Source organism: Anomalospiza imberbis, chromosome 3 (assembly GCF_031753505.1).
Source record: "Anomalospiza imberbis isolate Cuckoo-Finch-1a 21T00152 chromosome 3, ASM3175350v1, whole genome shotgun sequence".
Taxonomy (NCBI): Eukaryota; Metazoa; Chordata; class Aves; order Passeriformes; family Viduidae; genus Anomalospiza; species Anomalospiza imberbis.
The window spans coordinates 29,504,151-29,521,075 of NC_089683.1; the positions used below are offsets into that span (position 1 = coordinate 29,504,151).

At 36.5% G+C, this 16,925-nt stretch overlaps 1 protein-coding gene across 1 annotated transcript in view; it reads left to right on the plus strand.

Moving 5' to 3' along the window:
• COL19A1 (collagen type XIX alpha 1 chain) overlaps positions 1 to 16,925 on the plus strand; it is a 177,183-nt gene that overhangs the window by 148,207 nt on the left and 12,051 nt on the right. Inside the window, exons 34-47 of the mRNA XM_068183754.1 lie at positions 24 to 77; positions 1,001 to 1,054; positions 3,124 to 3,168; positions 3,799 to 3,849; positions 3,933 to 3,977; positions 4,835 to 4,861; positions 5,354 to 5,407; positions 7,995 to 8,039; positions 10,144 to 10,188; positions 10,297 to 10,359; positions 11,823 to 11,858; positions 12,006 to 12,050; positions 14,439 to 14,609; positions 15,525 to 15,591. Of these exons, the coding sequence (XP_068039855.1) occupies positions 24 to 77; positions 1,001 to 1,054; positions 3,124 to 3,168; positions 3,799 to 3,849; positions 3,933 to 3,977; positions 4,835 to 4,861; positions 5,354 to 5,407; positions 7,995 to 8,039; positions 10,144 to 10,188; positions 10,297 to 10,359; positions 11,823 to 11,858; positions 12,006 to 12,050; positions 14,439 to 14,609; positions 15,525 to 15,591 (802 nt within the window). The remainder of the gene's footprint in view (positions 1 to 23; positions 78 to 1,000; positions 1,055 to 3,123; positions 3,169 to 3,798; positions 3,850 to 3,932; positions 3,978 to 4,834; positions 4,862 to 5,353; positions 5,408 to 7,994; positions 8,040 to 10,143; positions 10,189 to 10,296; positions 10,360 to 11,822; positions 11,859 to 12,005; positions 12,051 to 14,438; positions 14,610 to 15,524; positions 15,592 to 16,925) is intronic.

The following is a 16,925-nucleotide window of genomic DNA, read 5'->3' on the forward strand; positions in this document are numbered from 1 at the left end:
ACATGTGCTCTTTTAATCTCCAGGGTCTTCAAGGTGCTCCTGGACTGCCAGGTATATCAGGACCCAGTGGCCCATCCGTAAGTGTGTGGTATCACCTATGATCTAATTTAGTTCTGTAGGGCTTGCTATAACTGCCTAGATCTAGTCCTTTCTTTATCATTTAGGAGAGTAATAATAAAATCTTACCCATTCTGGCTCTAGTGAAGTAAACTATACTGCTGCTGATGTTACTGAAAATACCATAATTGTCTGGACGCAAAGTTTATGGAACTTAAATAGATTTGAAGTTTTGACTTTACTAGAGAATCTGTGAGGTTACATGATGTATGAAGTGCAAAATTGCAGTGAAATGTGTATTTTTGCCCAATTTAGAATCATGTTAGTAATAAAATCTAAAACTAATTCCAGCTAGTCATTCTTAAAGAAACCTTTGTGCAAAAACCAAATAATTACTTGGTTTCACAATTGAAAACCAAAGAATGAGAAAAAGCTGACAATATTTAAAGACACTGAAATATATCATTAAAATTGTTGGTATTACTGGGAGAGGTCCTCTTTGAAATGTTTACAAACATTCTTTTCTACATATGGGAATTACATTAGTTAGTATGATCATTATTTGTTCCTTGGTTTCATGACAATACTAATACTTCTTTCAAAAATTGTAGCACATTTAAGAAGTTTAATGTGGAATGCATAAATTGGCATTTAGCAGTAAAACACGATTCTCAGCTGGATCAAGATGTGCCAGTTAGGGTCACCACGTTTAATTTGCCAAGGTGAAAATGCAACAGTGAACACGAGTTTTACCCTTGAAAGGACTTGTCAGGAAGACACAGCTTTGTTGTATCAAAGAGAAGAGAAATATTTAAATCTGAAGGAGAAGTATAATTAAGTTTAAACTACCTCCAAAAAGCGTGTTTTAAAAACTTAGTGACACTGCAAAAATATTGTGTGTCATTTTTTTCCTAACTTATACAAACAATTCTGTGTTGTGCAGGGAGTCCCAGGAAGACCTGGACATCCCGGTCCAGCTGGAGCAAAAGGAGAAAAGGTATTCCTTCTTTTTATTCTTGGAAAAGGTCTGTGAAGGTTTTGCAATCCCATTACACTGTGTTTTGGGGGTCTTTTAAAAAAGTGCAAGAGTGTAACAAGAATGTGGCACACATTTCAGATTTTTATTTGCCTTTCAGTACAAGTACTTTCCCTAAGTAGTGCTGTGCATATGGGCTTATATTTTGAATTGCAGTCCTTGTGGTATATTTAATTGGAGAGAATTTTCTTTAGGCATAACACATTATGTAAGGTTTAAGAAAGTGAAAATATGTTTCTGACATAGAATATGACCAGTGACTTCTTATTGTGCTTCCCATTCTTTTACCAATGTTATATTCAAAAGTAGTTGTACAAGCACTGAAAGTTATTGGGTGTTAGTTATTCTGAAAAAATACGTAAGCTTCCTTTATACTTAATTTACACTCTCTTAGCACTGCTTTTTTTCAAAATTTTATGTGTTCTTTTATCAGGAGCTTGATATTATCCATTATAACTGAGAGGTCAAATTCATTTCTTGGATACCTCAGATCAGAGCAATATAGCAGAGACAAACTTTGCTGCAAAATACTTTCTGGGACAAGTTCTACATTTTGTGTATGAATACAGCTTTTCTTTCAGTAGTACTCTGGAATTCTCCAGGCATGGCACTGCCACATCCACATGTGGGATCCTAATTCCCTACAAAACTTTGATATGAGTAAGAAAGAAAACTATTTTGTAAAGCTCTGAAATTATTTCAGTATAAAATTTGAATGAGAGTTGTCTCCTTGCAGTTCACAGTAACAAAAATTTACCTCACTTATTTCCTTTTTATCTAACTGAATGCAAAACACAAATCTTTGATAGTTCCTTGTTCACAATTCACATACAGGTGGGAATAAGAAGCCACTGATCTACAGCTCGTGTCTCATCGTTCTAAAAGTGCAAAAGTCACATGGCTGAAGAGTAATGAAGCAAACTGAAATAAAGCCCCAGTAAATTTCCTCTCCATCCTTCATCTGGGACACAACTGAGAATTGATCACATAATGTGCTTTCTAAAATAATAGGATTTTAATTCCCCATGAAGTTATTCACTCTTGGGAGGCTGACAACTTCTAACAATTAGCAGGGCCATTTGGAAATTATCCTAGTATAAATGTTTAGTAAGAATTATATTTTTCTGCTGAGCTAATTATTGGCATTGAGCACTTAGCTTGATTTTTGCCACCTTAGTAATTTTAAATTTGTGACTTAAGTGTATCACTGACATACATTAAATGAGATCCAACAAAGCCAGTGAAAAATTCTGACAGACTTGTTCCAAATTATACAGTGTATTTATCTGAATTGTAGTGATGAGATTTTGAAAAGATTGTTTGGGAAATTTTATTTTGAAACCTTTGCAGCTCTCTACTATCCACATCTATGATTCTGCTGGAGAAAAGTCTCAGCAGCTATGCTCTGTATAATATAGGCAATTCAGTACACAACAGCAGAACAGGCCAGAGATACAGGTAACAATGGATTAATATCTTACAGCAAAAACCAAAAATATATTCCTTTTATCTCTTAATATGGAAGATTCTTTTAAAAAAATCTTTATTTATATTCAATATGTTTCCAAGTAAACTGAATTTCTGAAACTGTAGCTCTTCTTTATTTACATATGAATGATCAACTGAGGACTGGCTTTTGCAAAATAATATACAAAGCATAAAATGAATGTTAACTTTTATCTGCCAGTTCCTTAGAAATTCATATTAACTACTCTTTTTTTTTTCCCTTCCTCTCCCTCCTGGTACATATGAAATATTTCCCAACCCAGGTTACCACTGTTATTTTGCCATAAGGAAGTTACTACACATAAAGCAGCAAGTAACTAACAAAATAAAAACTAGTACAAAGTAATGATTCATGCCTTCCCTAAAGTTAAAGCAGGAACATTGCAGGGGAATTTATTCTTGATATTACCTGCTCTTATTGACTGTATCTCTTGTTTATTGTCATTGTGGTCATCATAGCTTGAGTGTGGAATAGATGTGGCCAGTTTCAGTAAATGAGTTACATCAATCTCTTGCTGTACTAGGGTAGTGAAGGTTCTCCTGGGAAACCTGGACCACCTGGGCCTCCGGTGAGACATTTTGTTTTATATCTTGAATTTATATTAGGAACAATATGCTCGTGGGTAAAATGTAATGTAATATAAAGAACTGAGTGTTGGTCTAATAAAAATTAATATTGCAGGAAGGTAACAGTGTCTTTTCAAAAGGTTTCCGTGCTCCATTTTTTTTTCTCGCAATTCATCACTGTTAAGTTCATCACTGAGTAAGTTCAGATAACTAAAACCCTCTAAGAAACCTGCTCAAATTAGTTAACCTTGGTATCCAATATTATTAGAGTGAAACTGACAGCTTGGATACCTGAGATCAGAGAACCCAGGCAATCTAAGGAAAGTCTGTGGAGCTCACTGGACTCTAAATTAAGTGGAATAGTACCTAACACCAAAATTTATTCTGGAGAATTATAATAATAAAAATCAAAATATGATGCACACTGATTTACAGGTTTCTTGGTTTATAATTTTTAAAAAAGTCCCAGGCTGTGTTGGTGTGTATCTTATGTTCTTCTGGAATCTGGAATCTTTGGCAAATTGAGAACAAAAAGGATACCACAGCGTTGCTGAACTACAGGACTTGAACAGGGCAATAGTTCTGCCTTTATAATTCATAAGTGACACTTACTTGGTTTTTATGCTTTAAAGGGTATGCCTTACAATGAAAGAAATGGAATGAGCAGCTTATATAAACTGCAGGTATTTCTCTTTAATGTTAATTGCTTTTTTTTCAATCCCCACCCAATTTTATCCCAACTCAACTTTTAAACTTGCTGTTACAGGGAGGAGTGAGTGTCGCAAGTTATCCAGGTCCACCAGGACCTCCGGTAAGTGCTACCAGAAATCTCATTTCTAGTAGCTCATGACATAGAAACAGAGGAGGGTTGGTTGCATGGAATTTGATTTTATTTGTGAAAGATTTAAATAATAAGGATCTGATTGGTATGTAGCATACATACTGTGATTTTATGTTTGCCAAGCACTTTAGCCCATTTTGGAGACTGGTTTATTTTGATTAAATCATTTCATTCTAGCAAGTAAAGGCTGCATAAATGGTACATAATTTGGTATTGGACTCTTTAGTGAAAGTATTTTTATATTAAAAATGTGTAATTTTGTACTTATAGTTCATGGAGGCATAGTTTTGAAAAGTTTTGTAGTGAACAAAATTTGGTGCCAGAAATGAGAAACTCAGGAATTCTGATCTGAGTTCTGTCACTGATTCACTACATGTAGCTGCAGTGCAAGAAAATGTGTAAAACTAAGAATTATATTGTGGAAGTAATACAGGACTGATGTCTTTTACACCAGCACCTTGCAGCTGGACACTGTTGCTTTGATTCCATGGAACTATAGATGCTGTGCACTTATTTATGTTCTCCTCCTTTTTAGCACCATAGGCAGTTCTGTTTTGAGATGATTGTCTCTTTGGTAACCACAGTTATGGGCTGGCACCAAGCAACAGAGCTGTCTTTCTCTGTATTCTGGAACAGCAAAACAAATCCCAAAATATTACTAAGATCTTGTGCTGAATTAATCAGCTGGGACTGGAATGAATAATGATTCTAAATACATTGCATTAGCAAAGTATACTCATAAAGCAGTCATTAAAAAAACCCATTTTATCATGTAACTGTTCTTCTTTAAATGTGGGTTTCTTTTTGTTTTTTTTTTTTTTTTGCAGGGTCCAAAAGGGGATCCTGGAACAGTGGTATGTATGTATTTTTTGGTTTTGATAGAGAATTCCCCAAGTAGTTTGACACATGGCACTTCTGAAGGACAATAAGAAACTCAAACCAAAACCTCTCAGCAGTGACAACAAAACATGGAGTTGTAAGAAGTTTTCTAAAACAGTTTAATAATTTCTTTTCAAAAAAATTCATGAAGCTTCTTTTTTTATTTCACCATAATGCCTGGAAGCTGAACACATCTTTCTGTACCAGCACCTAGTTCTGTAATTCTGTATTACATATTTCATCAAAATTAAACCATTGAGCCAAAAACTCACACAGAGCCTCTGAGAAAAGCTTAATTTGTAAATCAGTAAAATGAGGCATAACAAAATCTGCTTACCTAATAACTGGTTAGCTGTTTTAGTAATCTCAAATGAAATAATCTGCTGTTGCTTGCTCTTCAACATTTCATGTTGAGTAATGAAATTCTAATGTATGCAATCTTTTAATTAAAAAAAAATTTAAAACAGGGAGACCCAGGACCAATGGGATTACCAGGACTGGAAGGACTCCCAGGGGAAAAGGTAGGACTCTTAAAAAGAAGGCATGATTTCTTAGTAGCCACTATCTATCTACAACTAAATGTTTTCTGAAGCCTTGTTTGGTTTATTTTTCATGTGTAAGTTAATGTTCCTGTAAGAAAAATATTTGCATACTTACTTATATTTTCCTTTTTTTGCTTTAGCATGGTTGTAAATAATATACTCACCGAACATAAAATTTCACTTTCTGCAAAGGGAAAATTTTATGTAGGAGGCCTTGTAATATTCTTGGTAGAATACTACTATTCTTGATAATAATACAGTTAGTACACACATAGTCCTATGTATGGTTCCTGTTCCCTCTTGAATATCATCTTATTTTTACAGTCCATCTGTCTTGTTCTCAGCCTTTTGCTTATTAATTGTGGAGGCTGATTATGAATTTAAAGAAAAGCTTTTTATAAAAGGCTAATAAAAGTCAAGATTTTGGTATTCATCTCTAAATATAGCAAAGTACAAAATATTTAGCAGAGAATTTAAAAAAATCTGTAAATAGGTTTTCTGTCAGCAAAACCAGTTTGATTTTTGCCATATCTTCTAATTTAGGAAGAAAAAAGAGTACATTTTTTTTAAAATGAAATGTTTTTTAGCTTTTGGAATTATGCTATTGAACTACTTCATGCAAAAGTACTTTACTGAAACTTATTTTGTATCACAAAGAAATGTAAATTAAAAGTTTCCCTCTCAATATCACTGTGCATTCCTCCTAGTTGTTCAGTCAGTGACAAGATCTAAGGTAGGTATCTATACTAGATGCTTAAATTATATGAGATGGTTCTTGCTCTGGAATTCTACAATTTACAAGCAATTAAAGACTAATCTGATTACAAAATGAACAAACACAAGGAGACATTACAGGTCTAACTGAGACAAAGTGGGGACAGGAATTAAATAAAGAGAATAAGCAATGGATCAGATCATATAAACCAGCTGAGTGAGTGTTTGGCCCTCTGCCAAAGTAAAAATATAGTTTCCTTAACTAAATTTGGTCCAAATTTCACATTTGTAGTGCAAATAAGTGAACAGAATCTCAAAGCCTGACAGTCCCAACAGTATAGTGCATGCTGGGTTTTAATTTAGAGCCATGATGCTCCTATGTGTAGCAGAATTCCAACTTCTACAGACAATGGGCTGTAATTTCATGATAATTTCATGAACTGCCTTATGAACGTCATGTCCTCTGGGTAAAATGTCCCCTCCCTCAGCTGTGCTGACAGTGGCTGGTGCAGCTGTGCTGCAAGCCGTACTGCTGAAAGGACCAGAATAACCCTGAAAAGAAAAAAAAAAATGTTGCAAGGGAAGTGTTAGGCATTTCTAGCTTCTAGGGAAAAAAAAAATCAGCTTCATAGCCAGCATATAGGGCCAATACCACAAGTCCTGGGACTGGAATAACCACTGGGGCAGAGTGCAGGGTCCAGACAGTGTGTCCTGCACTCAGTGCTCCCCACTCGCTGTTCCAGAGGTGCTTGTTGTGTTCCTCACTGGGTGACTGCTGCCAGCCTCCAGAGCAGGACAGGCTGAGCTGTGTCCTGTAAGCTGCTTCCTCCCACCACCAGGTCAGACATGTATCTTGTCATCTGTTACACTGGGTGTAAGGGAGTTAAGTGTTTCTAATCAACAGCAATATCATTGTGTACCTGAACAAAATTATGAGGATGAGACAAACCTCCATTACTTAGGAGAACAGAAACCAGAAATCCCAAAGCTTCCTGGGGCTCTTATGCAGAGCACAACGTGGCTGTAGCTATGTTTACAGAGCTTTAGTACATCTGCTCCATAACCCATAACATAAACCCATCTCAGAAAAATACTATCCTGTTAGTATGGCTTCAACAGTGCCTGGGGTTTTCTGACATAAATCCAGAAAAGAGGAGACTGATTTTTTGACATTTGTAGCCCATGTTACAATAACAGAGCATAGTGTTGCAGACCAACACGTCAGCTGTGGGTAAATACTTCTGGGTAGAGTTTTACCACTTGTTGAGCTCTATCTGTCTGCTTTGGATTACAGTACTGTCAAGAAAGATGAATTTGTCCCTGTAACTCATCAGTTCCTGCCAAAAAAAACAGCACTGTCCTAGCTTAAAGCATAGATGAAGGTGGCTGTGTGCTGTAACAAGAACCCTTGCCCAGGGCCATGGCACAAGCAGAGGACGTTGGCTTGTAGTAAACCGATAACAGGGTAGCAGGAAAGCAAAAACTTCTTTGAAAGGTACATCTTAAATATGGGTATGTTGATATGAAAGTGAATTACCCTGTGTAAATTGTGGTCATTGCCATGACCCCAAATTATAATTATTTGGAGAACTACAGATAAGGGACTTTCCATCCCTTTTCAAGCGAGGTCTCACGCAGAAACAAAGGGAAACATTACATGAGAGAACCTAAACAAAGGATTTTGGTTACTTGCTCAAGTCTGTATAATGAGCCAGTGGCATTGATAAATATTAGCATTTAGCTTGGCTCTTGTTCTCATTTTCAGGTCACTTCCTTGGGTTTTAATTGGAATCCACCAAGAAACTTCTGGTTTGATTGCTGTAGTTTAAACATAGATTTATCTTTTCTTTAGGGTGACCGTGGACCAGCTGGTGCACCGGGAGTGTCAGGGACACCGGTATGTGTATTCTTTAAAGAAAACTCTTGTTTTAGAAGCTGAAAAAACAGGTCAAGCAAGGTGCTGAGCTGTAATCTTAGTCACTGTGGAACACCAGTGCTTGGCTTATGCTTTATTCGTAGGTATGAAGATTATGGGTTTCCTCTAAATAAATTTGAGTTTTAATAGCAGCAAGGGTTCATATTATTATTAAAATGACAAGAGTGACTGGAGTGAACACTTGATAAATCTGGAATTCAAAGCTGCATAAGCTTAATTAAGAAATGTGAGATTCTTCTCATTGCCTCTGTTTAATATAGATAAAGACGTTTTTTGTGTTCCTGGGCATGCACAAATTTCTGAGCATCTTTCTATCACAAAGAAAAATCATGAACATTAGTTATTGCAGCCCACAGGGATCTGCATATCAATTAGATCAAACATTTGCTTTAGGGGAATGCTTTGTCAGCTATTTAGATATGATATTCAGAGAAGTTTCTGAAAGTCATAGAAGAACTTTGTTGGAGGTGAAAGTAAAAGTAACTAATAATAAACTGAAATTATAATTATTCATTTGTGTTCCTAAAGGAAATGAAGATATTAGATTGCATTCAGAGTTTAATAAAAAAGTTTATCCATATTTCAGGAGGCAATATGGAGTTATTTATATGCAAATAGATTTATTACTAAATTTTGGCAACTACCAATACATTCAGGAGCTGTTTAAATTATAAATATGTGTTTCATGAAATAAAGAGAAGTATGTGTCTACACACTCCCATTTCCATTAGCCACTGATTTAGTCTATTTACTGTGAGTTCCAAGAGAGAGAACATAATCTTACATACCCTAATTTCATTGGCTTTTCCTAAAAGAATTGCACATTTAAGGGGAAAAATATTTCTCTGAGTTTTATAGCAGATGTAAGAATTTCAAAGTTTGTTGTTCTTAAACGGATTTTACACTGTTAATAATAATACTGCACAGTTGTGCATTTCCTATGAATTTCCCACTGGCTATGTCCCAAGTTATTGGACGTTCTCTATTCGAGTTGGATACAAAATATTTAATGAGGTCCCTTCTTCACTGATGGAGCTGCATTCTGTTGACTATATTTAGTTCTAATAAAATCCACTGAGATAAACTATTTCCCCCTGAAATAAATTGTTTGTTTTATATACATTTTATGCTAAGGAGTATTAATGAACAAAATAGTAGATATGTGAGACAATTTTTTTTCAGTAGTCTAGGAGGAGTTTGAGACATATCCACATATCTTGCTGGAAAAGATTTTATCTTCTCTACCTGTCATTATTCCCTAGATTGAATAGTGGACACGTTTTCCCACATGGGAATATAAACCTCTTCTTTTCACTTTGGTGTTCTGCTGAGATTGCTGAGATTTTCAGGGAAGCTTGGACTGAGATCCTGCAAGCATTGCCACCAATGCCTATTTCAACACAAACCATCAGTCCTGCTGTTCCCAGTGTTGTCCCTGGTGCTGATGGGTTTGATCTCTCACTAGTACAAGTCGCCTGAGGATCTGCTCTAAGGATACTTTCAGGAAATATAGGTTCAAGTTTTTAAAAGAAGGGCATCCTACAAAAAACAGACATTTAAAATCAGCATTTAAATGATGTCATAAGAGAGGATTGTGAATTCTGGCAGGGTGAACATAAAATGACAATAAAACTGGCCAAAAAAGATCATGAAGAAAATTTGCAAAAGGTGTTGCGTCAGTAGTAAAGTCGTAACACAAAAGAAAAAAAAAAATTCAGGACTAGAAATTACCTGAAGGAAAAAACATTGATTTTGCATATACACTGAAAAACTTTGATCTGACTATGACTTCTCAAGGTGAAAAGAAAATTTCATAAAAGCATCTCAGTATTCAGGAAGGGTAAACAAAACCAAGCGACTGAGTAACATTTAATGCAAGAGCCTGTCCATTAAATATGACAAAAATCTGATAAAATATTTATTTTTCCTTTCTTGAAGCATTAATGAGCAACACCATGAATATTTCTCTCATATATATATATATATACTCTCTTATTTTTTGATATAGAGAAAAATTTTACTTGGCTTCCTAATAATATGTATCTGTAATATTCTCTTTTTGCAGGGAAAGCCAGGATCTCCTGGGTCCCCAGGGTTGCCAGGAGAACCTGTAAGTACAGATTTGAGTTCTGTATTCTTACAATAGCAAACAAATATTTCAGACACCTAATGCAAGATTTTTCATGCATATTTATATGTGTGTTTTCTCCTTTCTTAGGGCGAAAGAGGACCTATAGGAGACATAGGCTTCCCTGGTCCAGAAGGGCCACAAGGAAAACCAGTAAGCAATTTTATACTGAATATATATTTTGTTACAAAAATAGGTGTTTTGGTTTATCAGAAGTTACAAAAGAAATAACATTACATCTTGCTTTATGTTCGAGTAGATAACACGTGAAGAACATACAGAGCTGCACTGCTAATATTAACCATCCAATAAAGAATTCTCGGTATTGTGGTGTTTTAACAGTTAATGTTACTGAGATCTTGCCTTTAGAGGTCTTATGAAGGTCATTTGGATGTTGTTGACATAAAGTTTCCTCTTGTACTTTTTCCAGGGGAGAGAATGTGAACCCAGACACTCAACACAGTCAGTAAAGGATGGGGTGACAGAATAGGTTCTCAGTTCCAGTTTAGATAGAGAAGTGTGTGCTTCATGACTGAATAAACTTTGAGGCTCTTCTGTATACAGGTGATGCAACACTGCAGCTGAGGCATTTACTGTTCACTTAGGAGATGTCTAATCTGCTCCCTTTATGTAATAAAAGTGTGACAGCACTGTCTGAGCTAGCTGAAAAAACCTAGTTTATATTCTAGAAGGGGTTCATCAAGGGTAGTGCAGGATTCATTATCGCCCCTGAACCTTGGTGTTTTGGGGATGAGCATGAGCAGCAGACCTTTGCAGCTTGTCAGCACATCTCCACGTTACACTTCAGCCTTGAAAGAAGACACAATTTCTGTAGCTACAGCAGCAAATTAGCCCAAGGTGCCTAATCTGTGCAAAACTCCACTTTGGAGTGTTTGAGGAGAAATAAATATTCCTGCTGTCTCTGCTCATACAAGTCATCCTTTCTTACTCAAACAGCTGTGAGTTTGCTACATGTGCAGATCCATAAATATCCCACTAAATTAAACATTGCCAGAGCATTTGTCTTGCAATTATCTGGCATTGTACAATTGTTAATATACTTTCTGACATTATTTTGGCCCATACCATCTAGGACTCTCAGATCATGCCACATTCCAGTCTGGAGGATAATGTGGGTCTGGAACAGTTTCCAGCAGTTGCTATGAATGCAACTACCTTCTTTGGGGAAGGAAATAGCTTTAACCCATGAGACCAAAACTGTGCCATGCTACAAGTCCTAACAACCAAAGAATGGATCTGGATTTGCAATCGTAAGGCATAATCTCTGTAAGAGCGGAAGAGTAATTCAGCACCATGGCCAATATCTAGAATAAAAGGAATCTCTCCCATGGTTGTATTATGACTAGCTGCTACTGAAAAAGTGCATGTGCATGTCCACAAATATTTCAAATTTGCAAAATTTCCCTATAATTTGTCAGTTAAAGTTATATGATCGTTAGGTTTGGTGCACATCTTAATGCTGTTTGTATTTCTATATTGTAGCCACACAAACTGCTGCTTCTGCAGCTTCAGAACATTCACTGATATGGCAGTAAACACTGAGCTTTACCCTTTGTACTTTAAAAACATGTAAACATATTAATTTTTTTTCTTAGGGAATCAATGGAAAAGATGGATTGCCAGGTCCTCCGGTAAGAAAAAATGCTTTTGTGTATTTTATTCCTTACAGAAACCACAGCTGTTAATCCTAGGCAGTTGCTTTCCATTCTGCTAACACATGAATACACAACAAAGCCTTCAACTGCTCAATTTTTCTTTTTTCAAAAACTATTTTTCAGGGTGCTGTGGGGAGACCAGGAGACAGAGGACCCAAAGGTGAACGTGTAAGTCCCTATTATGATAATTTTTTCTCTTTTTACTGAGCATATAAACACCTCATCAGCACCTATCTTATAGGAAAAATCTATAGGAAAATTATAGGAAAATTAATTCTCTGTGAACTTCAAGCAGTCACCTAGACATCTAAGAGGTTTAGTTCTAGACACCTCTTCAAGGAATTAAAGTTGATTTGGCTTCTGCATTTAGAGGAAAACCACATTTTATAGACTTTCTAACGCAGTTGGCCTGGGCAGTGTAAATTGATCAATAGGCTGAAAATTGGAAAGCAGATAATCCAGTTGTGCTGTTGTCAGACTTTACAAAAGCTATGATCTTGCCCTGTTGTCATCCTTTCTATGTCACAAACACAAGTCATGTTTTATATAAAACAAGCTTGTCACACTTAGGCAGCAGGAATGCCAGTGCAATACCTGACTGCTTCCCAAACTCTTCCGACAGTTCTGTTCATGGTAACAAGGTCATGGTGGGCAGGAATGATTATAGGAGGTGAGAGATGAGGTTATGTCTATATACATATATATATGGTCTTCTTATGACAGTTCCAAAGTCCTGATGTCCTAATCACATGGCTACCACATTTATTTGATGTCTCAGAGAAGTCTCTCCCTGTTTAATCTGAAAAAGCAGATGCTGCTTTATGACGCTGAAAAGACCATGAGGGTTTAACAGTTATTACAATTATCCCTTTAAAAATTAACTGTTTGCAATGTTCTGGTTTTGCCTTTAAGGACACAGGCCCCCATCTGTGGGAGAGATTGCAATGATTACAGAAAATAAAGTCAAGGTTTTCTTGCAGCCATTATTATTACTGCTGTACAGCATGCTCCTCCAGTTTGAGACCAGCTGTTGTAGTTACAGAAAAGAGAAGCATCAAAATTGGAAGGACAGAATAAAACTCTTGAGGATTTCTTGTCCAATATGAGAATGTCCTCATAGAATCCATTTTAAGAAGGAGTAAGCCACCTGGGCTGAAATGTATCCTTTGAGTGACTAAACACTGCTGTTATTACTACTTTATAAAACGAGAGATAAACTAGTTGAAAACATGTTTTATACCAACCAGTTTTCTAGTGATCACAACAGATATAAGTGCTTGCTCATTTTTTGCTGTTATCTGCATACCTTGATCACAGATTGTGAACCTGCTGAAGTAGAGCAGATAGAAACACAGGAAAAACAGCAGTTCTGTCTCGACAGAATTTGGTACAAGATAAAATACAACAGATTGGAGGACGCTAGAAAGGAGAAAGGCTTAATAAAGCAGCACCTTAGGCAGAGATCACAAAACACAAATGTCCTGAATTTTGTGCAATTCATAGTGGAGAGTTTAAAGATGAATGTGAAGGAATATATGACCTAGTTTATGAATTTTTACAAGGAACTTTTTCAAAACATAAAGAAAATACTGGAGGCAGTTTAAAATTGCTTGTTTGAAAAGTTGCTGTAGTATTTGATTTGCCTCCTACACACTAGCAGCCTGTAAAATGTGGGTTGTTTAGAAGAAAAGGATCAGCTTCACACTGGCATAGCACCATGATTCTAGAGAAACCTGCCTTTTTCTTTATCTCTGGTAGAAGAGCTATCTGTACCTACTCTGCAGGGTTATAAACCTGAGAACTTATATATCACAGAATCATGGAAAGGCCTGGGCTGGAAGGTACCTTTAAAGATCAAGTTCCAACTACCTTGCCATGGGCCTTTCATCAGACCAAGTTGCTTTAAGCCCCATCCAACCTGGCCTTAATATATTTTTGGGGTTAGGGCATCCAAAGCTCTCTGGATAATTTGTTCTAGTGCCTCACCATCCTCATAGCAAAGAATTTCTTCCCAATATCTCATCTAAACTGACTCTCTTTCAGTCTGAAGCCATTCGCTCCTTATCCTGTCACTATATGTCCTTATTAAAAATTCTTCTCCAGCTTCCTCCTAGTATCTTTGGGTACTGGAAATAACTTAGATTAACTATAATTTTGTGTAAATGAAGACATAAAATAGCAGGCTTCTAAGGAAAGTTACAGGAAATGTCCTGGTGTCTTTTGCCTGTGTGAATTTGAGCACCTGAATTATGCCTATGCCATAATTGATATTTCTAGATTCTTGTATAAGGGCTAAAAACTTTCTATACTCAAGTTCTGTCCTTGAAAAGAGGGCTACAGGGTCAAGCTATTCTTTTTGTAATCGACTTCAACATTAAAAGTGCAAGAAAACAAAATATATTTTCAGAGATGAGGTTCAGCCTGGAAAATCATCTTGCCTGCATGACTCAGTCTGTTTCTGAACAGGCAAGAATCTTCTCTTTAGAATTCTCAAGTGACTTTTCAGATTTGTTCCTCTATGTGCAATGGTTTTCTTTCTGCTTTTATTTTACACAGGGAGATCAGGGTATTCCAGGGGACAGAGGTCCACAGGGTGAACGAGGGAAACCTGGCCCATCAGGAGAAAAGGGGGATGTGGGTCCTGTTGGCCCTCCAGGAGACAGAGGCTATCCAGGATCACCAGGTCATCAAGGTCCCCCAGGCTCACCAGGACCCCCAGGGTTTCCAGTAAGTAAATATAAGTTTATCTTAGTTGCTTGTGGATTCAGTTATGAAGGTAACATGGGCTGAGCAGTGGAAATTCTACTGAGAAATAGCACAGTATTAGAAAAACTAAGGATTTCTCTCAGATAATTTCAGTGTTTATTTAAGGTGAAAAAAATTATACTCACATGATCAGGCAATTGTTTTTAATTACTTTTTACATCTGCTGTGGATAAGCTTTAATTATTTATTTCTTTAGCTCCTGCATATCAATATGGCTACTCAGTACAGTTAATTTCCATGTTTTCCATAAGATTAAGAGCTACAGTCTGAGCCTTTGCAACTGGGAAAGAAAAGGAGGCAGCTAAAACTGATTCTCAATAGAAGAGAAATCAGCGTTTAAAAAGACAATGAAATGCTGCTTGCCAGTTGCAGATATCTTGATTTGTCTGCATGAGCACACAGACACACACATCCGTGTTATGGGTTCTTTTTAACCTCAGTCAAGTAAGGCAAAGCTCTAAAACACTTTTCCAGTGAAGTTACTGGTGCCATGGTTCTGTTCTGGTCAGCAGTGCATCAGAGCAAGTAGTCACCAGGGCAGGTGAGAAGCTGGCAGATGCTATGCAAAAGTGCAACAGATTTTTGTCCCTGGACATCCTTGCTGTCTTGTTCCGTACTCATCACATCCTTGTCATCTTGGCAGCTGGGAGTGCTTCTCCCACTTCATGCCACTAGTGTCTTTACAATGTTATAATGTATTTGCAGTAAAGTGGCCTTTGCAGTAAAATAAATAACACAAATATATTAAAACACTTATCTGTTGATGAAAGTTTTATACTTGTAATGCTAATTTGAGCATTTCTTATTTTTTTAGCATCATAAAGTGTCCTCTCTATATTCCTTCTGATACATATCACCTTTCTTTTTCCTCCTCAGGCTGATGCAATTTCACTTGAAGAAATAAAAAAATATATCAAACAAGAGGTTCTTAAGGTGTTTGAAGGTAAGAAAAGGAAATATTATACAACTAAATCTGAAATTCTGCTCTACATTTCTTGACAGGTCACCTAACTCACATTGGACTTAACAGGTACCTTGTCGCTGTAGCTATGGTCAACAAGTCTACTTTACATGATTCTGTTCAAACAGTGAGAAGTTAGAGAGTCTGTTAAACAGAGTGTTTCCTTATGTAAAAGATTAGCACTGAAAGGTAATCTGCTCCAAATCATAATAGCAAACAGAAGTATGTGTCAATGTAGAAATATATATGTATCATGTATTACTGCAGCTACTGTTTATCTACAACATACCATTAACATATTGACGTGTTACTAAAGCAGAGACCATAGATATACCTCATTATTTTGCCCACTTAGTGGATGACTGTCTAAATAAAAGAAAGGTTCAACAGCCTTCAGTCACATAGGTCTAAATTGCTGTGCAGTTTTCTCAGCAAATATCCCTGCTGAGTTCCACCTCCCTGCCAGACCACCATCTTCTGGCACAGTTTTAGGCAAGTACCAGATTCAGCCAAGGCCTTTGTATTATGTAAGATTTCTTAGATGATGAGTCCTTACTCTAAAAAGGAAATATTTTTCTTCCCCAGCATTCCTTTAGTCGTGGTAGAAAAGCTGTGACTCGGGTTTCTGAAACAACATTCTTCTTGAACACCCCTTAACAGTAGCTGCTCTTACATTGCAAAATGCATTTCTTATGTCCTCAATATGCTTTGTTATTCTGTCATTAATATTTGTGGACAAAAGCCATCTTTTAGAGATAAAAGAATTATATAAATCTTGAGACTTCCTAAACTGTTCAAGCAGTTTTTCACTTTATAACAAAGCTATCATTTTGTGTATTATCACCTTTCCCCAGGGTGCTACCCCTCAGAGTTCGACCTTCTATGTATTTCAAGAGCAGTTTGTTGAGTGAAGTCACCTTCTTTTCCCATTCAGATAGAATGGTAACAAATATTTAGTCTATTCACAAAAAGAAAGCATTATAAGGTTCCCTGCCTACAGGGAATAAAGTAGTTTTGTCTTTATAGCTATCCCATTTTCTACACCTCGCTACTGTTCACACAGATTTTCCAGTTTTGGCATTGTTTCATTTTTTTTTTACTTTCTATTGCCTTCCTCCTTGTTTGTTTGATGCCCACTCTTCTCTATTTTTTTTTTTCTTAAATCTTAAAACTCCACCACTGTAAATACCTGCTAAATTGTGGAATGTTTAGGGGTTTAATCTGTTATAAATGAGACAGAGCCAAGGTTAGTACCTATCCTTCCTACCTCTAAGGGACACTAAAATATTACCAAGGGTACTTTATCCCACTAGCAT